The sequence below is a fragment of the Betta splendens genome, chromosome 2, assembly GCF_900634795.4.
Source record: "Betta splendens chromosome 2, fBetSpl5.4, whole genome shotgun sequence".
Classification (NCBI taxonomy): Eukaryota; Metazoa; Chordata; class Actinopteri; order Anabantiformes; family Osphronemidae; genus Betta; species Betta splendens.
The window spans coordinates 26,176,989-26,201,965 of record NC_040882.2 but is presented as its reverse complement, the minus strand read 5'-3'; the positions used below and the strand labels follow the sequence as shown (position 1 = coordinate 26,201,965).

The 24,977-nt window shown below is 40.6% G+C and overlaps 1 protein-coding gene across 2 annotated transcripts; it reads right to left on the bottom strand.

Moving 5' to 3' along the window:
• Positions 1-261: 261 nt before the first annotated feature.
• LOC114868709 (zinc finger protein 239-like) lies at positions 262-15,537 on the bottom strand. Of its 2 annotated transcripts, none has more exons than XM_029172541.3 (2): positions 15,065-15,537; positions 262-1,382 (listed from the first exon to the last, which is right to left on the bottom strand). In XM_029172541.3, the coding sequence occupies exons 1-2, from the start codon at positions 15,446-15,448 to the stop codon at positions 1,317-1,319; spliced, it is 450 nt and encodes a 149-aa protein (XP_029028374.1). In that variant the 5' UTR covers positions 15,449-15,537; the 3' UTR covers positions 262-1,316. The 2 variants fall into 2 exon arrangements, with proteins under 2 accessions (XP_029028374.1, XP_029028358.1); XM_029172525.3 differs by lacking the exon at positions 262-1,382 and adding an exon at positions 8,768-12,399.
• Between the last annotated feature and the right edge of the window lie 9,440 nt (positions 15,538-24,977).

Below are 24,977 nucleotides of genomic sequence, written 5' to 3'. Positions count from 1 at the left end.
ACCAATCGCTGTCACTTACAGGTCCCACCATCCCAGACCACCTGCGCACCCACTTCACTCCACTGTATATAGTCTGTTGATAACTTCATTTTAATTTATCTTTAATTGCACTATTCAAATGCCTTGTCATGTTGTATGTTGTATGTGGTATGTTGTACTGTTTGTACTTTTTTTATGCTGAGATGCACCACCTGCCAACACCTCTACAGAACCTAGCAATAAAGTTTTTCTGGTTCTGATTCTGATTCTTATTAACTTCAGTCATAACAAATGAAACTACAGGCATATTTATTACATGTTTTGTGTAAGAACATAAATACATTACTTGTCATTCGAATAGTGTCTATACAACATTTTAAATACAAATATAAAAAGAAAAAAAAGCATGTACATTTTATTAGTAGTTTTACATGTAGTCTATGACTATTAAACCAACCTGGACAGACTTAATGTATCATTCTCATATGGACTTTAGGGCTTTTAGTAATTAGTTATTGCATCTGTGGTACATTATCTAATCTGACCTGATCCTCACTGAAATCTGATGTGAATCTTACAGCAGGTTAATGTTCCTGTTCTGTGCAGAAACAGCAGCGTTAACACCAGACAACTGGGGAGATTGGTCCAGAACTCATAGGTGAACCACAAGCAATCATTAGGGAATTCATCCAACAGGTAACAGATGCCCCAAATCGCATTCACGAGGTACCTAATCATCAGCACTATCACTATGACTGTGACAGTGTAGAAAGCTCTCTGCTTGGCTTGGTCGGCTCTACTCCGTCTCTGAGGTCCTGCACGAATGAGCACATACAGAACGGAACAGCAGCAGAAGGTGATGCTGAAAAAGGAGGACAAAAGGAGGCAAACCTCAAAATATAAGATCATTATTGTAGTCACACCTATAGGTACAAAGCAAATCAACCAGATGCAGCCAAAGACAGTGTTTCTGATCCGGATCCATCTCTGTTCCCTCAGGCTTCGGTAGCCGATGGGATGAACGACAGCCAAGTAGTGCTCCCAGCAGGTCAGGACGTGAAAGAACGTCTTCCCATACCAGCTGAAACTGGTGATGGAGTGCCCCACATTTAATGTTTTGATATCGTTCCCGTAGATACTGCAAGAGCAAAGAACTCTTCCAAACACATCTATTACTTCCATGGTTACTGTGTTGTAGATGAGGCTGTTGGAGTGAGTCATCTTTGCTGCTGTGGATGAGGAGCGATGCTTCCAGTATTGTTGCAGTCCGTGATGGAGAACAAGTGAGCAAGGAGGAAGAATGAGGAAGATGTTGGTCAGGGTGAAAGTGTTGAAGATTAGGGCGTATGGATCGGTGAGCAGGCACTCGTGGGGGTACTTATCAGAAGAGTTGACTGACATGTCTGGAAGAGACAAAACATCATCGTACAGTAAATGGAGACATCTCATGTACAGGGGTTCCTGCATGTCTGATGCACGAGGCTAATCTCTAATCCATTCTGTGGCCGCTGCATTTAGCAGCCATCAAATTCCAAAAAATGGTTTAAAAAGTACCAAGATTTATTCTAAAAATGTATGATTCACCTGACTCCGTCTCTGCAGCTGCTTGCTTTGGTTGGATGTCACAGGGCTCTGCTCTGGTCTCACCAGGGGACAAAACTCAGCAATAACAACGTCCCACAGAGTAAATATTCCCTGTTGAAACTCCTCAAATGCTGAATGCAGCTTTAAGCCTTAATCGTTTAAAGCTTCTACCTGATGCTTGTTTGCATCCAAGCTTCCTCTGTTTGTGTCTCGTCACTGCAGACTCCTGTACCTAGTATTTGTTCCACTCGTAATGTTCTCGTAATTCAAATATTCTATTTGTTTGAATAAAAACACAAAGTGACAATGACAAATGAATGGTCAATTGACATGTAAACTATTAAACAATGACAACACATAAAACATGATTAATGGAGTTCAGTTACTGTACAGAAAACACAAACTTGCACAAGAAGCACTTTCTCATCAACGTGTACAAATGGTGTTACACAAATAGAATTTGATGTATTATTGTCTAACTCACAAACTGCCTGTGCAATTTAAGCAGCAGGGACCTGGATCATCATAGCTGAGCTTCAGCTACCATTAAGTTTAATACAACTGGTTACCAATAAAGACAGACTACTGGTAATTAATACACACTGGTACGTCACTAATAAGAGGAATGCGTTGACCAGTCCCAGGTTCAGCACCATGGACAGCAGCTGTGACTGGCGCTTTGGTGCTCTGTGTCTAGACCTGGTTCCATCTGGATGACATTATGTAAACCAGAGCAGTGGCTGAAACTTGCATTACATTATTGCCTCCTAATTAGTGCCAAATGTCACTAATCCTAGTGATTCAGGCCAAATGTTTCTTCTCTATTTATGCGTTGCCATAATCTAAGTACAACATTTGCCTACTGGTAAAAGTATAATGTATCAGTGCTTAATAAGACACCAGTAATGACATTGTGACATGCAAAGCGCCAGAGATACAAACATGCACACGATCCCAGAAAGGTATAAAAAGAGCAGGTAGCCCACCTTCATGGTGCAGACACATCAGACACGAGCAGAAGAAAGGTGAGTTTAGACTTTAACTGAGATCAAGACAGTTTATGCTGTAAACTGAATCCAGTCTTTTTTCTTTCAATTGTAGTAATAGTCCTTTTCTCTGTAAAATTACATGCAGAATGCTTAAGAAATTCATCCAGCAGAAATAATGGTATCATTAATGATTAGCTCTGGTACAGTCTGGATCATGAGCAGAGCGCATCTTCTTAGAAAACCATACGGTTGTGCTCATCGGCACAAATATCATCTCACAGGTCACGTCAAACTTTAAAAGTCATGAAAACAAATACTCAAATACTATAAACAAATACGAAGTTTTGGTCAACTACATTATGCAGAAGACATTTTATTAAGAAACATTTGCAGAGCATCAAAAAAGTGATTGATTAGTGAATGATTAGTTTCTATCTTACAAATAACTAGACAGCTCATCCTTCTCATTCCAGAGAAGTGCGTGTTTGGATGCATCACCCCACCTCCTCTTCCCCCTCCTGTATCTTCTCTTCTCCCAGCAGACAGCTGCAGTATGTGCGTCAGTTGCAATCACTCCCTTCTTCCTCTTCAAACCTCCTCCACTAATTCCTCCCTGAACTCCATGACCATGTGCTTCCACTCCACTTCCACCGACCTCATCTTCACCTCCTTCTCCATCACCAGCCTCCTCCTCCTCCTCCCGCTCTACATCCTCATCTTCATCCTGGGTCTCCAGCGACGGTGCAAGCGGCGCTCGTCTTCATCAGCCTCAGGAACAAATCACGCCGACAGTTTCACCTACCACATGGTTGCCATGGAGATGGTCGGCATCGTTGGATGTGGGTTCTATTGCTGTGGTGCCCTCGCCGCTGTGCCGTGGCTGATGATGCTGGCCGTCTACTGTTTCTATGTCACCTCAAACGGACAGATGTGCATGCACGTCCTCACGTGCGTGGAGCACCACCTGGCCGTGGTCCATCCAATCACCTACCAGCGTCTGAGGACCAGGGGTGAGGCCAGAATCAGAACCGGCTCCATCGCGTGCGCCTGGCTCTTTCTTGTTGGATCATTCTGGTTGATTAGTCTGACGCCAAATTTTATTACCTCCTCCTTTTTCTTCCTGGTTCTTTCTATATTGGTTGTTTTTTTCTGTGGCATTTCTGTTCTCTGTGTTCTGATCCGTCCAGGACCAGGGCAGCGCCTCGACCCGACAAAGCTGAGGGCATTTCACACCATCATGGCCATAATGGGGGCTTTGCTCTTCAGGTTTGGGGGGCACCTGTTTACGATCTTGATCTTCTTCTTCTCTGAACTGAGTGAGCCAGCGCGGTGTGCTTTGCTCATGTCTGGAATCTGCTTTTCGATGCCCAGCAGTCTGGTCTCACCTCTGCTCTTCCTTCACAGAGCAGGAAAACTGTGTTGCTGTAAAACTAACAATGACTCAAGAAAAGGATAAGAGTTGTTTAATTAGATGTGACATAATCAGCCTGGTAGTGGCAGGTTGTAGCTCAATAGTTTAGACAAGCCTGAGCTGAAATGTCAGTAGAGGATGGTTTATTCTGTCTGTGTCTCTCTCTCTATTTCATTTTGTTTTATTTTTTTCTTTTGTGTGATAAAGAAAAATAGTGATAGTGATAAATATTTTATAGTTGCAATAATCCTAAGAGTAGAAATCACTTGTAATGAGGAAGGTTGGACAAAGTTTTGCATAATGCTTGTAGAAACTATTTAGTTTATAGATTTGGTTTTTATTATATTTCACAAATAATGTCTCTTGTCCTTCTTGACCTGTTGTATGATATATATGTAACTTTGTGTTTAAATTGAGAATCATCACTGTAAGTAAAAATGTGTTGATTATACTCAGTGATCATGTGAAACATAATAAAACATGAAAATGTCATATTGTTATAAATATTAGGTATTGTGTAAAGTAGCATGTTTGGAGTCAAAAAAAAGCATTTGCACTTTACCTATTGTTTGTTTAGTTTTTAAACTCTATTTGCCTCCACATTCTATTTAAATAAGAGACCGGTGGTTACGTTCAGTCTGGTCTTGGTCTGAAATCTATACCTTTGTTATGTTCTGGAGCTCAGCCTGTGGTCGAGTCTCTCCACGTCATGTCTGGAACCCACATTTGACTAATGCCGGTAACATAATATAGCAACATAATACACTAATATAAAGTATCATTATATGTTTTGCAGTATGAAAAAAGTCACATCATCTGCTGTCTGTTCCATTAACATATGCAAATGCAGAAGACACACGGACGTATTTAGCTGGTGATCCCGTTCGGACACAGGTAGAGTCCAACGCTCCTGAACAGGTGAGTGCTTCACTACAGAGAAGGGAGGTAGCATTTAATAATTAAGGGACGCATAGGTTTCTTTTAGGTCTTCATGATGTCAGTTATAATAAGCTGAGCGAGATTAGGGGCTAAGTTTAATTGTTATTATTATTTCTGTGTCCTTCTTTCAGCTCTTCAACCCAACATGTCATCAGACAGCATCTTGTCCTCGTCCCCCAACTCCCCAGCGAACGTCTCCACCTTCGCCTGCTTTGAGATCTCCTTTGGCTCCTACATCTTCACTGCATTCCTGGGCTCCTACTTCATCTTCTTCCTCCCACTCTGCATCTGGGTCGTCCACCTGGGCCTCCAGCGCTTTGCATCCACCAGGACCCTAAGCAACCAGGACATCTTCACCTACAACATCCTTGCCATGGAGCTGATCGGAATCATGGGAAGCTGCTTCTTCTGTATTGGCTCCTACACTAGCACTTCCCAGATTAGGATGGTGGGGATTTATATTTTCACGATCATCATACCTGGACAGATGCTGTTTCATAGTCTCACCAGCGTGGAGCGCTACCTGGCTGTCATTTACCCAGTCACTTACCGGGCTTTGAGGAGCGCACATATGATCCGTATCAGAAACCTCAGCATTGGGAGCATCTGGGCCGCGGCCTTTGCCTGGGTGGTGCTAATAGCCGTGTATGGGTTCTACCTGCTGTCAGTCCCAATGATCGCCCTCCTCGTCTTCTCTGTCTTTGTCAATTCTTTCTGCAGTCTCTCCATTCTCTGCACTCTGATTCGTCCAGGACCAGGGGAGGGGGGCGTGAACAGGGACAGGGTGGACCAGGCGAAGAGGGGGGCGCTCCAAACCATCGTGGCCATCACATCAGCGCTGCTGCTGAATCTTGGAGGCTCCCTGCTTTGTATTGTGGTGGAGGCGACAGGAGCGCTGGGCTCCAACGCCAGGTGTGTTGCTCTGGTTCTGGGGCTGTCATCCACGGTTCCCAGCAGCTACATTATGCCTCTGCTGTTTTTACACCGAGCAGGAAAACTGCCCAGGTTCAAACGCAACAGCGCAGAGTCCAGCAGTGTGTCAGGTTAGACAAGAAGGAAGGATGAAATAAACACTTCAGAAGATGAGATCAGGAGGTTTCTACTCATTAGTGACTGATGAATGAATGTAAATTACCTTGAACAACACAGTATGAAAGCTTATTGCTCATTGTGATTCTGTACCTGCACATTTAAGGTTTATTTATTTAAGGCAGTAAGCATAGAGAAAATATTTTTATATATTACAATTATTGTGAAATGTTTCAATTATTAAAAGGCTGTGTAAATGTTTCATTTAGGTTTATTTATGTTTCCAATGTAAGGAAATTAGTTGAAAATGAAAATGGGAGATTTGAGGATGACGACTAAGTATAGTCTTTGTCAAAAGACACATTTTTAAAACAAAATGACAAAACAAAGACTATGACCACATCCAGGGTGTGTCCTGCTGAGACGTAGGTGTTTGCAGGCTGCCCGTTAACATAATAAACAGTTTGAGGTTACAGACTCATCAAATATTGAACTAGCTGAAGCTCAGTTAATTTTTGATATTCTCAATGTCACTTTATTCACAGTAACATACTGTATTTAGCATCTTTTAATCTGGCCCCGAAGGATTAAAATAAAACATTTATCACAGCCGTTTAATGGTGAGGACCAAGTCATTCATTTTATTCTAGTCACACAGACTGGGTGTTTCAAGGTACTATGATGTTAAGAAGAAGAAGAATTATGTAAGGAAATTAAGAAATATTTTAGTGTCTATCGTTGGGGTGGGATGTTCATGTGAGGTGTTGTTGATTCACCTGTGGCTACTCAGCTTCATGGGGGCTGTTCGCCAAATGGAAAATGCTATTAGAGTCTCTAAAGAGTGGGGGAACATCTCGTTACAGTGTGTATATATATATATATATATATATATATATATATATATATATATATATATATATATATATATATATATATATATATATATATATATATATATATATGTGTGTGTATGTGTATATATATGTGTATAAACCACACTTGAAGCCAATGGGAGGCCACTTGCCCAAGTATCCATCAAATGTGGCATATACCAAGGAGATGCACTGTCCCCACTGCTGTTCTGCATAGGTCTGAACCCCCTCAGCCAAATAATAAACAAGACTGGCTATGGATACCGACTCCGGAACGGGGCCACCATAAGTCACCTCCTCTACATGGATGACATCAAGCTGTACGCCAAGAGTGAGCAGTATAGTATATATATATATACATACTATATATATAGTATGTATATATATATATAGTATGTATATATATATATATATACACATAGACAACCATTCACTCACACACTCACACCTACGGGCAATGGAGAGAGTCCAATCACGTCTTTGGACTGTGGGAGGAAGCCAGAGAACCCAGAGAGAACCCACGCAAACACGGGGAGAACGTGCAAACTCCACACAGAAAGGCACCAGGGCCGCCTCCGGGAATCGAACCCAGAACCTTCTTGCTGTGAGGCGACAGTGCTACCCACCGCACCACCGTGCCGCCCTCTCTAAAAATCAGTTCAGACAAAAGAAAGGAGTTTGTAGACAAACCAGTGAAGTGTGTTTTGCAAAAACTAGGAGTAAAACAGAGGTACTGCAGTGTTTATGGTCCCACCTCGCAGTCTAACGTTAAAAGGTATAATAGGATTCTGACATCCAAACTACTAATAATCTGCACGTCTACAGGTTTGAACTGGATAGACGCTGCCGCTTGTTCTTGTGGCTTGTAGAGCAAGTGCTCACAGAACACTAAAACTAACACCGCATGAAGCTTTGCTTGGTTGACAAATGCCTGCGCCAGCTTACCTAGCTGTAAAGGGTCCGTCATTAGACAATTTGACGAATAATAATATGTGGTCTTATGTGAAGCAAATGACTAATATACACAGGAGTATTTCCTCCCATGTGGTCTCTTTACAGGCAAGGGAAGTGCAGAAAGATCCAGAACCAAGGGCGAAGCCAGGTGACCTGGTGCACATAAAGGTGTTTAGGAGGAAGTGGGCCCACGCAAGACGAGAAGGTCCCTACAAGGCGGTTAGGGTCAGCACAAGAGCAGTTCAAGTCAAGGGCTCTCCCATATGGTATCACTTAAACCACTGTGGTAAAGTACCAGCAGGGGGGAGAGGGCTAGTAGCTAAAAAAGAGGAAGATAAGTGAACTCAAAGTGGTCCGGGCAGCAAAGGAGTAGTACAAGAAGAAGCTGGAGCAGAAGCTGTGGAACAAAAGCATGAAGGAGGTGTGAAAGAGGATAAAAAGAATTTGTCCCTCCAGTAACCAACCGGGTGTGAAAAGTAAAACCATCATGATCACAGCAGCGCAATTTACATTCTTAGATTTCGCCAGTGCCTTTGAAACTAGCCAACAAACAGAGATGAGCCTGAGCTTACTGTACATCTGGTCACATGGATTACGGACTACCTGACAGGCAGACCCCAGTATGTCAGACACACTGGTCAGCAGCATGGAAGCACCAGAAGGGACTGTACTTTCTCCAGCCCTGTTCACTCTGAACACATTGGACTTCCAATATACCTCAGAGCCCTGCCATGTGCAAAACCTTGCAGACGACACAGCTATTGTGGGCTACATTAATAGCAGGAAGGATTAGGAAGAGTACAAGGTGCAAAATCAACCACCTGCAGCTAAATTCCATCAAAACCCAAGGAGATGGTGGTAGACTTCAGGGGGCTCAGGCCTCAACTGGTGCCCAGTCTATAAAATGCTGCTTTTTGATGCCAGACTGTTTTTTGTGCAATGTTTATTTCTTGATCTACAGATTTGCAAGGAAAATGCTCAAAATCAGAAGGAGACGCATAGACGTGAAATTTATGTATAAAATAATATGTATAATCTGTTTGTATGAACGTACAGTTACAGTGACATTCTTTTACCCTTTTTTGTTGAGCTGTCAACACTTTGATTAACACAAGCTACAGTTGCAGCCTAAAGCATGTTTTGAGCCCATTGTAATGTCTTATTTTCCAGACAGTCTTCCTCCTCCAGCAACACCTGTAATTGGAAAAATTGTGCCTTTGTGCTTTTTCTTATCCAACACAGTCGTCATGTGCTGGTTAGGTTCAACACTGAATATTCTTACACAAACAACTTCTTCTCTTGTGCACTGTCGTACATCAATTTTAAACATCTGATGTTTCATTTGACTGACTAATAGTTTATGTGCAAAAACTCAACATGTTTCAGCGCGGTTGTCAAATAATGTCAAATAATTCGGGTTAACAGTGTACCTGGGTGTGCATTTAAACAACAAAATGAACTGGTCTTTTAACACTGAAACACTTTACTGGAAGGAGGAAAAACATTTAGATATTAGACAAAAAAAAATCTAAAATAAGATGACCATATACTATGATAGAGCTATAAACTTGAACCTTGTTAGGACCAAATAAACCCTGGATACATAGTTCTTTAAAGATGTTTAGAAAGAAAAATAAAAAATACACAACGTGACAGCAGCCGCTGGTGTGGGAACTTTGATATCTGAGTAGAGTCTATGGACAGAGGAGTGAGAGGTTAGAATGACGCTATGACCACACCATGATCTAATGCTTCACTGACAGACTGTAATGGTGAACAGGTAAAAAGGATGAAAGCTCAGAGAGAAATGTGGCAACATATTTACATAAACACTCATCTCAAACATTGAATTAAAACAATCAGGTCACAGTCATAATCGTCACACGGTTGTAAAAACTGTTGTATCCTTTAGTAAGTCAAAACTTTGTAGAAATCTGTGGAAAAACTACAAGGTGATGATGCTGGAGAAACATGAAAAGGTTTGTAAAATCTTTGAAGTGTACCTCCTTCTTGTTTGCAGTATTCAGTACCTACCCTTGATAGTAAAGAGGAGACACCTATATGTATGAAATAACAATGGACAACTTTGAATACCTTTTCACTCAGCATGGGGACAGTGCTCAACAGTACAGATGCATCTCAGTTGTAGTGGTGGTGGGCAGTTTGATGAAGTATCTGAAACACCCGAACAAGGCAGGATATCTCCCTCCATTTTATCTGGGGCACACAGTGTTAATAGCAGACAATGAAAAGCAGGCTGTGACTGGCTGTGGATTTTAAGTTTTGTTTTTCATCTTGTGATACACAAGACTTTGTCTGAGGCCATAGCAACAGCTGAAATACATAGGTTTCCCACAATACTTAGAGAATGTGGTATAGAACCTTACCTTTTATAGAAAAATCTATATTATAATGAGGAAGCAGTAGATGAACTGTGTTTTTGTTACCTTTGAACCCTAGTACAGGCCAGTTGATTACAGATACTAAGGAGTCACGTGGGTTATCAGCAGCTTCCTTCTAAATTTTAACAGTTGTTACAATTTTGAATAATTGCCATTCACCTGTGAGCCTAGCTTAGACAGAAAATCAGGAACCTTTAGATAAAAAAAAAACAATTTTCAAACTTAAGGCAAGGAAGCTGTGACTTTAACTGCAAAGCTTGTATTTTATTTAGTAAAAAGCAAAAGTTAACACCAAAAAAGAAAAATTACTAAAATATCAAAATCACAAGCCATCAATCTAAATGATCCAATCTTACCCTATGTCAATTGCTAATGTACTCACAACCCCTTTGTCTCTGGACGTTTGAGGCTGGCTGGAGAGTTGTAATAAGTTGTAGATGGTTTGGTGAGAGTCTCTTTCCAGAACAGTCCGTACGTCATCCTGCCTAATGCTTAGCGGCAGAGGTGCCTTTCCAGGCAGAATGTCCTCTGATTACTTTCTCAATTTCCACTCAGATGGTTGGTGTTCCTCTGCAATGGCAATCTCGCATCCAACCAGTTAAAACCAGGGTTTTCTAGACACATTTTCTGCTTATGTCATGCTTACTGTTTTTCAGCATTGCCAAACATGTACGTCATACTGTACATGATGTAAGCTTTGTCCCACTTTACTCTGTGGCATTCAACTCTGCTTTATCCTGATTACAAGTTCACAAAATGGACTAACGTGTATTATGCTATATGCTATACTATTACGTGTATAATGTAACTTATTCTAGTATAATCCTACAATTCTTAGAAATCATTTAAATAATCAAGAAGACCACCATGCTGTGCTAAAAAGTCAGTTTGTGAAACAACTGAAAACATTACTATTAAAGCAAAATCTTCATTATTAGAAAATCATATGTCTATAGAAAAAGACATTATGGTACTGCTGCAACATCAATAACATCAATCGTGTGAATGTCTCCCTCTAATTTCCTTTCTCCACTTCTACGTATTGTTTTGAGAGTTCCCTTTACTCCAAATGCTCTTCTCTCAGGAGGTTTACTTTATATCTTGCTTGAGTTTGGTGCCATCAGTACAGAATTGTACTTCTGTTGAATCATAAGGTTACATAACTAAGAGAATGCTTTTTCCACACTGTTCATGAGTAGGGTTTCAGCATGAACATGGTGATGTGTTACTAAGTGACGGAGGTCGCTGAATGATTTACCACACTGTTGACACCAGTAAGGTTTCACTCCAGCGTGACCGGATTGGTGTTTCTGTAAATGAGTGCTTTTGAGAGAATGCTTTTCTACACTGTTCACGTGAGTAAGACTTCTCTCTAGTATAAACACAGTGATGTCCTGCTGAGTGAACAAACTGGGAGAATGATTTCCCAGTGTTCACATGTGAGGTTTCTCTTTAGTGTGAACACGGCGATGTTTTGATAAGGAACTTGTTTGAGAGAATGTTTTTCCACACTGTTCACATGAATATGGTTTCTCTCCAGTGTGAACGCGGTGATGTCCTACTAAGTGAGCAAACCAAGAGAATGATTTCCCACAGAGTTCACATGGGTATGGTTTCTCTCCTGTGTGAACACGACGATGTTTTGATAAGGAACTTGTTTGAGAGAATGTTTTTCCACACTGTTCACATGAATATGGTTTCTCTCCAGTGTGAACGCGGCGATGTGTTTTTAATTGTGTGAATTGAGAGAATGATTTGCTGCACTGTTCACATGAGTGAGGTTCCTCTTCAGTGTGAACGTGGCGATGTGTTGCTAAGTGAGAGCGACGAGAGAATGCTTTCCCACAATGTTCACATGAGTAAGGTTTCTCTCCAGTGTGAACACGGTGATGTGCTACTAAGGTACCTGGCTGAGAGAATGATTTACCGCACTGTTCACATGAGTAAGGTTTTTCTCCAGTGTGAACACGGAGGTGTAGGCATAAGCTATAGGGACAAGAGAATGATTTGCCACACACTTCACATGAGTGTGGTTTTCTCTCCATCAGCAGCCCATCAGCGTGGATTTGCTGATGGACTTTTAAGATGCTTCTTGTCATGAATGCTTTGCGAGAACGATCACTGTATGGTTTCTCTCTAGAGTGAAGCTTTTCGTGATTATTCCAATCTGATGGTTTGGTACAGGCTTGGTGACATTGCTGATAGATACACGGCCTTAATGTCCTTCTTCCACTTCGTTTCTAAAGTGACAGATATAGAAAAGGAGAAAATTAAATCTCAAGATGAGAAAAAATAGCTTCAACACAAAAAAATATACATTTATTATGTTTTCCTGCCCAGGCGACATATTGAGACACAGTGGCTCCTCTGAAGAAGAAGACAGTGAATCAGAGGAGGTTAGCTCCGTGGTATAACTCAGAGGTACGCAGCCTAAAGCACAGGAGCAGACAACTAGAAAGACAGTGGTGTTCCAACAAAATAAATGTAAACTGCATTGCATGAAAGGACAGTCTAAACATATGTATGTGTGAGTGACATCCACTGTTACAATGTTCCACCGCTATGTGCTTGGATTTACAACGTGAAAGGACGAGTGTCATTGTTGCGCTCTCACCGAAGGAAGCAATGAAAAACATCAACAATACAACAAGACACTTTCAAATCCTTTTCAAATGTGGCGATGGTTTGTTTATTTACAAAAAACTAGTTCAAATATTGTTTGCACTGTAACGTCACCAAAAATTACAGAAAAGAAAGTTTTAACAGATGTGCAATAAAAAATAAACAGAAAACTTAAAAGTGTTTCCGTTTTATATTTCGTTTATTTCATTATTACTCCTTTCACCTGTACCACAAAATTCCTACAAAGTTAACCAGCTGTTTATTTCGTTATTTCCTCTTTCATGTCCGTCTGGTGAATGAAAGTGGGCGTGGCCATCCACGTCCCAGAGCGGTGACACTGGGGGAAGGGGAACGCGCATCAATACGCAGGACAAAGATCTGCGTTTCTCTGCTGCTACAGCCTCGGCTGCGTTGGGTTGTTAGTGTCCCTTTCACCTGTACCATATGAAATGTGTTCCTACGAAGTTGATCAGCTGCTTTTAGAATCAAAATCGTTTTTATTCCCCAGGTTTGAACAGGGCAAAATTTATTTTTATTTACAAAAAAAAGTTCACATATGGTTTGCAATGTAACGTCACCAAAAATTACGATAAAAACGACAGTGCACCCATCTAGTTTTAACAAATGTGCAATAAAAATATTGATAGAAAACGCTTAAAAGCGTTTCCTTTTTATATTCCGTTTCTTTCGTTATTTTCCCTTTCACCTGTACCACATAAAGTCATTGCAGAGCTACAGCCATGTTCCCAAGAGGTTCACCAGCCGCTCTCAGCGTGACACACGCATGGACGTTGTTCTGCCCGTTTTCATGTAGACACAAAACTCATCAAAGTAAAAGAGAGCTCAGTGCAGCATTTGCAATTACAACAGGCTGAAAGAGGAGGCTGTGGCAGAGGAACACAGGTCTTTGTCCTGTATGTTGATGCGCCCAGCCCCCACAGTCAGCGCTTACCTTTGCTACGGGACCGATAGCCCCGCCCACTTTTATTTATCAGACACATATGAAAGTGGGAACAACGAAATAAACGGAATGTAAAGTAAAACGCTTTGAAGAGTTTTGTCTACATCAAAGCGGGCAAATCACATGTGAACGTTTTAATTTTTTCTGTAAAAAAAATAATGTATTCCCTGTACTGCCATCTTTCTGTAATTTTTAGCATTTGCATGTTGTTGTATATGAACAACGAAATTAACAAAATCTACGTTTGAAAAAACTTTGAAGAGTTCCGAGTCTACATGAAAGCGGGCAGAACAACGTCCATCTATGACTCACTGCCGAAAGCGGCTGGTGAACCTCTTGGGAACATGGCTGTAGCTCTGCAATGACTTATTATGTGGTACAGGTGAAAGGAGAAATAATGAAATAAGCGAGCCCATGCGTCTCACCCCACAGAGTGCATCGGTGATGGCCCTCTTTACGTAACAAAAGCGGCTGTGGTTCTGCTGGAGGTTTCTTCCTCATTAAAGAGGGAGTTTTTCCTCTCCACTGATGCTGTCAAATTAAATGCTTGCTGCTGTATGTGGGATCTGTTGGGCTTAGCTGTATAAGATCTTAAAGCTTACCTTGTAAAGTTCCTTGAGATAACCTTGTTGTGATTTGGCACTATATAAATAATGTAATAATGTAATAATTTCATGTTGCTATAAAATTGGTGGTGCCCATATATTTTGATCAGAAGCTTTTTTCTGCCTAATTTTAACTTCATTATCCTCTAAATTTACACATCCTACATCTGTAAATATAACAAAGCAGAGCTCAATGTATTTAAAATAAAGCAGAATTTACCAAAAGCTTATGGCTCTAATAATCACGTTCTGGCAACATGAAAGGATCTCACTGGTTAAACTAGTCTCATACAGATCACTCATGCAGTTTCAATCAGATACAAATTGTGGAAGAACAAACGTGTTGATGCAATAATGAGTCGTGGATCTGTCACGATCGACGATCGCTGTAAACAGACTTACGATGATTATTACGGTCGTTTACACAGGATGAGGCATCACGACCACTGGAAACCGTGTCGCGGATAATATTTACAAGTTATGGCCGTTTGAAACCGAAATAAGCAGCTGTAGTCCTACACAAACCGAGCTGGACGCCTTAACGAGGCGGTGCGCGCTCCCGCGTGCGGAAATCGATTTATGGCAGACAGTCACGACACCTGTCACTAAGAGCAACCAGGGTGGCATTCGGAAGTCGGTCACCAGTTAACGTGGTCGCAACTTAATGCTTTCGGCTCTTTATGATCCGCTTTTACTGGTTAATTCATAAGCACTGACCTGTTTATCTGTGGGTTCAGTGGGGGCGTGGTTCCGATGTTCTTTGTTGCGGTTCTGCTTATTTATTTTACGACTGTGGTAGTTGTGGTCGCTAATATCCGGCCCTTGAGTTTCCCCTTTAATCTCCCTCTTGATGTGGTCCTGGTTCACAAAGTTTTGCTCATAGTTCATCACGTCCGAGTTGTCCTGGTTCTCCCGCTTCACACCACTGCTACAGTGCTGCTGGTCCACAAAGTCCGGGTCCTGGTCGGTAAACTCGGGGTCCTGCTCTTCTTTAATTATGACGTTTAACTGACCCGGGTCTATTAAAACCAAATCTGGTTTTACTTCTTTGATTTCTCGTTGGTCGAGGTTTTGCGTGCCATGTTGCGTCTTTTTTTTCATCTTCTACTTCTTTGTGTTTAACGGCATCCTCATGGTTGCACTACCGCCACCTGTCTATTTCTTTTCCGGCAGTTTCCACTAAAACTTCATCATCTCTCTCTCTCTCTCTCTCTCTCTCTCTCACTCTCTCTCTCTTTCTGTCTCTCTCGCTCTCGCTCTCTTCTCTGCTTCGTCTTCTTCTTCGGTGTTTACGTCGGCTTGTGTCCTTACAGTTGCACTACCGCCACCTGCCGTCTCCTACGTCACTCAACCACGTTACGTTTTTCATTACACTCCATCATTACAACACTACAACGGTGATACTTCATTTAAAATCTTTTTATTATTATTATTATTATTATTATTATTATTATTATTATTATTATTATTATTGTTGTTGTTGTTGTTGTTGTTGTTGTTGTTATTATTATTATTATTATTATTATTATTATTATTATTATCAACATTATTATTATTATTATCAACATTATTATTATTTAACAGAATAACATTTATTACTAATATCCTGTTAAAACAGAACCTGTAATATTAAATCATGTCGTCTTGACCAACAAATCTTTTAACAATGTCTTTTACCCATTTTATTTTTACTTTAGAAGCTACAGGTTCCTGTTCTACTCCTCTTTTTCTCAGTTAAGAGGAAATACAATGTCAACATATTTTGACACAGTCCAGTGTTTAAATGTTGAACTCTGACCCTGGTGACATCACTCTGATTTCAGAACAAATGAAGAAACAGGTCAGATGTTTTACAGCTGAGATCCGATGTTTATTTGTCTTATATTTTGTGATCAAGTGAAACAAACCAAACTGCTTTTAATTGTCTTTAGCTGCTTGTCAGTTTCATTCAGTGGGTTTTGTGTTTACCATGAAAATGTTGCTTTCACTCTGCAGCAGTTAACTTTTGGATTCAACATTATACGTTGCTAAAATCAGCTTACAGTATGTTGCTAGTATCTAGCTAGTGTCTAGTGTCATGTGAAAGGGAGTAATGTTCTTTTTAAACTAACATACTCAACTAGTTTTAGTTAGTTAATTTGCTTCCACTGTCGGACTAGCGCCGGGTAACCTGGCTGCTGATGGGAATTTCCCCGCTGTGGGACTAATAAAGGCATTCTTAATTCTTTTCTCATAATTCTTGAACAGGTCGAGCAAGGCCTGATATCAATAATGTTTACTAAAAAGTACATATGACAAAACAATTTTCTTGGTGCCTCTCCCAGCCATTCTATGACTTTAATTTCATAGAAAAGAGCAGACATATTGTTTATGAAAGAGTGTGGAACAGATCCTTGAACCTGACACAAAAGCCCTATTCATTCTTACAGGTTCAAGAGGTCCAAGAACAAAGAACAAAAAACAGGACTAGAAAACTGTGGTTCCTTCTCAAACAGTTACGAGAACTGGAGCTTACCAGCATCCACCATATAGAAGGGAAGGCAGTTAATTTGGAAAGTTTATTAGTGATTGAGTTATAGTCCGTTGGTGCAATTCTGATACAGAACTAGGTTACTGTAACATAGTGGTTAAGGTGTAAATGTGTATATGTTAGAGCATTTACATTAGTTCATCACTAGAGTGAGATGGTGATCTCCGTAATGGGATGTGGGCATCTGTGAGGGAGCGGTAGAAGAAGAGAACAAATATAAAGACCATGTATGGAACACTGTGACAACGTATCAGTTCTAGTAAAGTTACAGACTACAGGCCGTTGTCTACGCTGTTATTAGACCCACAATACAAAAGTTACATAATAGGCTTTAAGTCAATTATTTGCACAAGGGGGCGTAAAGCACAGTTACGTAAACCATGGTGAATTCATGCCAAGGAAGGTTTCTAGGTTCCTCCTAAAAACTGAAGTTAAACTAAATAAACAGAAAGAAATTATGAAAGAAAACAAAATGTTGTTAAAAAACTTGTTTTAAGTGTTTTAAGAAAACAACTGATATACTTGGGTTTTACTCCTAAACCAAGATATATAACTGAGAAATTCAGAAATTTGATATACTTGAATACTTGCAATGACATGCAATTGCCATTATCCTTTGAAACAGGCCCTGGTGCCTGGTTATCAATATGTAGGAAGGTTTGTTAAAATTAATATGTACAATTCTTTCAAAGCAGTAGTAGCAGCCAGGTGTTTGACTATTGTACTCTGGCAATAGTATTGATAATTTCCTAGAAATCCATCCATCCATCTTCTTAACCGCTTACTCCCTAGTGCGGGGTCACGGGTGGTGCTGGAGCCTATCCCAGCTGGCTACGGGCGAGAGGCAGGGTACACCCTGGATGGGTCGCCAGTCCATCACAGGGCAACACATAGACAAACAACCATTCACTCACACACTCACACCTACGGGCAATGGAGAGAAGCCAATCAACCTAATGCACGTCTTTGGACTGTGGGAGGAAGCCGGAGAACCCGGAGAGAACCCACGCAGACACGGGGAGAACGTGCAAACTCCACACAGAAAGGCACCAGGGCCGCCTCCGGGAATCGAACCCAGAACCTTCTTGCTGTGAGGCGACAGTGCTACCCACCGCACCACCGTGCCGCCCAATTTCCTAGAAATGTATTATAAAATTATTTCTGTGTTATATGTTTCTGATTCTGGAAGAAAATCAGTGCATTGAAATTATATAAGAAGGGTGTTTAAAGATGTACTTTTACAGATGACGCAAGCAAAGGTATCCCTCATCCAGCAGTTGCTGCTTGGGCCTCAGTCAGGACCACTTTTTTCAATGCGCTCCTTCATTGTAGCATTAACCTCTTTTAAACATTGGGCTGCCAATATTTTAAACCTAATTCTTAAAAATGTACTTAACTTTACCTTATACCGTGTATTTCTTTTGCACAGTTAATGTTTTCGTTTTTGTTTTTGTCTACTGTCTTTTTGCTGCTCTAAACAAAAGAATTTCCCCATTGTGGGATTAGTAAAGTCCTTTCTAATCTATCTAGTCTAATCTAATATAATCATGCCCAGTATTGTTTGAGCCAGAGAGGAGGAGATCAGGAAGAGTGGAGGAGAGTGATTGACAGCCCATCAAATTTTGACAAATACCCATATATATGACTCTCTTTGAACACCAAACTACGAGGAAGGTTGATCTATATTTCACACGCAAACTCCATGCAATCATCGACCTTCCTGTTAAACAGTTCGATCACAGTCTACACCAAGAGCCAATTCACCCTCAACAGCAGCACTCCCAGTATGACCACTATGGTGTAGAACGCCCTGAGCTTTCACTGGTCCACCTTCACCCTGTCCCCAGCCTGTGCACCCGGGCCCGGATGAATCAGAAGCCACAGTGTGGTGCCCAGGGAGCGAGTGTGAGATGAATTGTTCAAGGACACATCTGGAAGGAAGCTGAGCCCAGGACCTTCTTGCCTCACCTGAAGTAATTGAATTTCAAACTGATTAAGAAAATGTGTCTGCTGAATGTGATGAAATATTGCTTAAAGGTCCCTGCACATGCAAAATTCACTTTTTGGACATTCTGGTACATTTATATGACTTCGTGGTTCATGGTAAGACACTCCTGGTCTGTTAAGAAGTGCACTCCCTACTCATTTCACATTTTGCGACTTTATCCAAGAGCAAGGTTTCAAATTTCCCGGACTGTCTACGTCTCCGGTCTTTAGACCACTCACAGAACCCAGACAAACCTGGATAAATTTACCTGCAACAATGCGTTTCAGTGACTCACTGTGACAAAAACTGATGAGGGGCCATTAGGGTTCAGAAAGTGCTCCGTTGTTAGGTTGTTCCAACCATCGCCGCCTTTTCATTTTACCAGCGGAGCAAGAAGGGAGAACTTTATGGATTTATTTTATTGTAAATGTATTTCCTCTACATTTTTTGAAATTTCTTAAAATTTCCATAAGTAAACACCTCTACGGAAGCCGACAGGTGCTTGACTGCTACTGTCAGGGGATTCTGTTTTTTGTTTTTTTGTCAGGCACCTCTTTGCGCCAGTGACGTTGGCGCTGCTCCGGTGAGTTAGCAAACAAACTCAGTTAGCTTATTTCCCAACTCTCAAGATGGAGGAGAATTATATAAGTCGTCTTAAGCCATTTTCTAAACAAAAGCTCCTACCTGATGGAAGACGAACGCCAGAGCTTAATGGTTTGCTTCAAACTACTGGACAAAAGACAATTCGCTCCTTTCAAACGGACTGATGCACCCCAAAAGACTGGCTGTGCTGCCACAAACTGACTGTTTGGAACCTGTGATAACATCTGGACTACAGTAACACAGGGTATTGTATAAAATATATAAAACTAAGACAACAAATGGTTTTCAGTTTTCTAAAAAATAACACCACTTTAGATTTTTAAGTCAAGTAAAGTCTTGTGTTGATTTGCAGTCCTGTGTTAACTAAAAAAGGCAGAAGTCCTGTGTTAACCGAAAGCAAAGTCTCATGTTTTTATTAATGTCCATTGTACAGTAAGTGTGTTAGGTCCTGTGGTATTTTTGTTGTTGAAGGTAACTTATCCAGCATTATAGTGCTGGTGCATTGGTTGACAATAAAGTTGGCTTTGACTATTGCTGTTTCACTGAACTCATTTTTTAAGGGAGAAAAAAAGACAAATGTTTTATAATATTTCAACGTTTATTCAGGTATTGCCATGAAAACAATAATTTAGGTATTTCACAGGTGGTCTAAGTCCAACATAGGTGCCTTGTCCCTCAGAAAACAGTGCTCTGATCCACAAGACCAGGGAAGATGGGATGACAGTATGACAACTTGGACTCTTCACCCTAGAAGTCCCCAGCACCAGCTGACAAGACTTCTCTAGACTAGATACCTGCAATGTCTTGAGATACACACAGACATTGCACTGTCAAATTCAAAAAAAAAAACAATAACTACATTTCTATTAGTTATATATTAGCACTTGATATGTCATACGTCTTACTAAAACCAATAAAAATATATTAGGTCAATATGTATTTAGAACCAAAATTATGTTTGTAAACCAGAGTTCCTAGGTACGTTATGATTAATCTGTAAATAGTAAAATGTTGAATGAAATTCTGAGATAATTATTTATTCCAAGCATGTGTAATTGTCAGGCTTCGGCAGAGATCGGACCCAAGTGCACAGCGATGAGACAGCAGACAGATGGTAAAATTCAAGGGTTTAATACAGAACTCTAAGTCACAGACAGTCCAGGTAATACACGGCTAAACACAGGATTGAGGCACAGAGGGAGCAGGCGTAAACGGTTCCGATAACAGGCGTGGGTCAATACCAGAAGGCTCAGATTTCAGTGTTTGAATCAGCAGGCTTAAACAGGTCCAGTAACAGGCAGAGTTCAGCAACAGAAACAAGGAATTTACTATACCAGTAGGGATCAGACGAGAATCGGTAGGAATACAGAACTGGGTCGGAGACAGGATAAGCTAAACGAGAGACTGCTGGAACGTGAAGACATAGATTCAACAATCTGGCGGATCACTGTGGTAACAGGTGGTAGTTAAATATCCTGCTAAGTAATGGTAAATGTAAGACAGGTGCTTGTAATGATAACCGGAAGTAATGCTAGCGTTAACAGGATGAGACTGGAAACCGGGACTATGACAATAAAACAGGAAGTGAACACAGAAACCTGACAGTAATTGTCTGATATACTGTACATTAAATGTGTTCTGTAATGAATACACATTCAAATCATACCACACATGACAGTAGGTTTGACAACTGGTTCAGGCATCTTGAGGTAAGATTTATCGAAATTTTAATTATAAATACCATGTCACATTAATAAAAGTATTAAACACATGCAATACTGTATCTTGACTGCAACAGTTGCTGTCACACCATGCCTCTGTAGGCATTCACTGTTCTTACAGTGGCACTTATAGACAAATATGGAAAAATATAAGCTGCAGCTGAAGACCCATTATGGAAAACTTATTTTGACACAGCAGCAGAACGAGAAAGAAAAAAACATGTAAAAATGAGTTTATATTAGTTTATCAAGCTATGCTCCCAAACAAGCTGTACTTGTGTTATGAATATTCTGTTGTAGAATATTGTAATTGTTGTAATTCAGGCTGCTTAATGGCAACCATTAGTATTAGCATTAGCAGCTAATCAAGTTGCTTATTTTATAAATCAATAAAATAAATTAAATGTAAAATTGCCAGTTAGACGTGCCTTGCGCCAGTCGAAGTGTAACCACTTCAACAGCCTCCCATTTGAGTTCAGAGTCAGATTTTGGATCAAACATATGGTTGAACTCCACTACGAGGACGAGGTAGCCAGTTTCATTGTTACAGTGGATTCAGTGACCGTGACTTTTGATTCCCACTGCGGATCACGGCTATGCGCTTCCTCAAAGCGGTGTGGCGATCAACTTGGCTTGCAACACACGCCTAAAACATAGCATAGTGGACGAGAGCTTAAAACACACGTTTTCAGACGGGCCGGGTGGGCGATCTATAGCGCTTTTTGGCATGAAAAGTTACAGACACGTTACTGAGACATCAAGGTTCAATTCTTTAGCATTGTGTAGCATGGAAAAAAGGGTGTGCGTGGACCTTTAATGTATCAAAACTGCACTATTGTAAATATTACAATTAAATTGTTGTGCGTTTCAGCCCTAAAACAGTAGCTTAAAGTTGCAGAGAAACTGAAAACAACTGAAAGTAGCTGGAGGAAGCCATTGAATTTTAAATAAAGTTGGAGCTTTGGAAGAAGCATGTGCAGGTAATTGCTGAACTGTGAAAAAGTCTTTGTCTCTTTAAAAAGCTGAATATTTTGATATTTTATTAGTTTTTGTAGCTGAAAGTATGCAGAACTACTTAAGTACTGTAGAACATACAAAAGACCGAGGCTGATATTAAATGTATGTGAATGTATTTGAAGAGCAATAGAGTTTAAAAGGGACTGTATATGCACAGAAAGAAAGCATAAATAGTTGAATTTCAGTAAAAGAATTAATTTACTCCTGTGTGGTTTGCACATAAGAGTGCAACATCTTTACAATCTACTTTGGCGAGTGAGACATTTATTTGAGGCAGAAAGAAGAATCCGCTTAGTCAGCTCTGTTCATGGGGCAAAAAGTATTTAGTCAGCCACCAATTGTGCAAGTTAAGTTTCCACTTGAAAAGATGACTAAAGTAAACCAAAGAGAGAGGCCTATATTTTACATCATAGGTAAACCTCATCTATGAGAGACATAATGAGAAAAAAAATCCAGAAAATTACATTTTCTGAATTTTAAATAATCTATTTGCAAACTATGGTGGAAAATAAGTATTTGGTCAAGTATTTGGTGGCTGACGAAATACTTTTTTGCCCCACTGTATATAACTGGAAAAGCTGTGGCGTATACATTTAGGCGTAAATGAAGTCAAACCGTTGTAATATAAATGTTCAGACATGTGCATCACAATACACATACATATACATTCAAATACGTAACTTTTACACTTAAAAAATAAAATAATAATAAAAAGCTCATTAAACAAATAATTTGGTCAGCACTCAACAGCAAAAATTCTTAAGTTTGCGCAACAATAAGTACAACTTCCAAAATTATAGACCAATTTCTCCGATCCTAGAAAAACTAGGAAAATCCTAGAAAAACTCAAGATGGCGCCAGTGTGTGTGGCTTGCCATCTGTCTCCTCAGATTTTTTTTATAATATAAAGGCACGGAGTTCTGCCCCCCATTCCCCTCCGGCTTACCTGTACCATGCACCAACGTCAGGGAAAGTGCAGCGGCCTGCTAGTGAAACTAAAGGCCTGATTGGTTCACTCCCCGGGCGCCTTCCTTGAAGATACTGACACCGTTTGATCTCATGGCTGGATTTGATCAGCTCCGGTCTGGTCTCTGTCATCAATTCGTATGAGGGGGATCAGGTTCACCGCACCACCTTTCCCAATCCCAGTTGGCAAGGGGTGAACTTACACAACTTGAGTCCACTGGCTCGAACTTAACAGACGGCCACTGTACCAGCTCCAGCTCCTGCCAGGATAGCCCTGGTGACCGTCATGCTTAAGGACTCCATCAGATGTCGTGAGCTAACCTTTCTGTGTGTAACAGAGACTTGCATGGCTGTCGGTAAGTCCACACTTTTTCTGAACTTTTGCCTTCTGGCTGCACGTAAAGGAGGACTTGCGACCGTACTTAGAGAAAGTTTTACCTGTAACCAGATCACGCCAACTTCATCACTACTTTTTTACTGGTCTGTAGGTGGAGGGTACCTGGCTTCACATTAACGACATCAACCTGTCAGAAAAGGCAGGTTCCCCTCCTGAAGGAGTCGAACGGTTTACCAGAATCTTTTTGAGGCTGAATGATACAGTAAACCTCCTCCATGGCCTCCCTGAACTCCTATGGTCTAGGGTGTCCTACAGCCACGTGCACTGATGGACACCCTTATGTCTAAACATGGTGTTTGTCCAGTCCCTCTCAAGGCTGGACTTCTTATTTTTTTCAAGCAAAGGTTCATGAAAGTTTTTGATTTTGATTTATTAGCGAGCATAAATTAGCAAGTAGCTAGCTGTATTGTGTTAGCTAACTGTAACCTTAAACCCCCACCCCTTACATGTATTTAACCCTAACCCTAAGCACAATAACGAAGTCGCTGAACGTAGCAACTTAGCTAGCTGTTAGCGAGTAGGTAGAGCAGGCACCTACTGGCCCGTACAAATGGGCTAATAAGTTCTGATCAGCCCATTCCTTATGGGTGTGTAAATTAGTTAATGTAGTGTTGGTGTTTTGTGTGCAACATAATGAAACTAGTGGGAAATTAATCAGTTTTCAATAGAAAATGACATAACATGGAAGACTATGACCACATCTGACACCCCAGGGTGTGTCCTGCTGAGGCACAGGTGTTTACAGGCTATCCGTTTAAATAATCACTAGTTTGAGATTACAGACTCATCAAACATCAAACAAGCTAATCAGTTAATCACTGGTCTTCTCGGCATTACTTTATTCACCATAACATATGTAGCATCTTTATATTTGGCCCAGCAGGATTAAAATAAAACAAACAAATAAAACAAGTGATTCTCTTCAATGATGTTCATTTATTTAACGTAAAGTAATGTTCTTATGTAGATGACAGTAGAAAGCAATGGGTAATGATAATTATGGGGTTGCTTGTATAAAGGTAATACAGTATCACTAAAGAGTGACTGGGAGACTTACTTTGTATGTTCTGTATCGTCATGAATCAGGGTTGAGGTTGATGTTAAATTTAGTTGAAATCCTGGGAATACATCCTGCTACATGCTCATACTATCTTGATAAAACATGTTACAGCATGTTATTGATTTCTAATCGTTTTTGACCGGATACACATTTGTTGTATTGCTCATTCAGTCGTGCTAATGTAAGAAAAACATCTTCCTCATGTATATTTGCTACATGCTAAGGTTCCAGTTCGCTGCAGGAACAGCAGAGGCAGCACCAGGCTGCTGGGGAGATTAATCCAGACATCTGCTAGGAACCACACACATTTGTTAATCTTCACATGCAGTAGAGTCTGCATTGACCACAC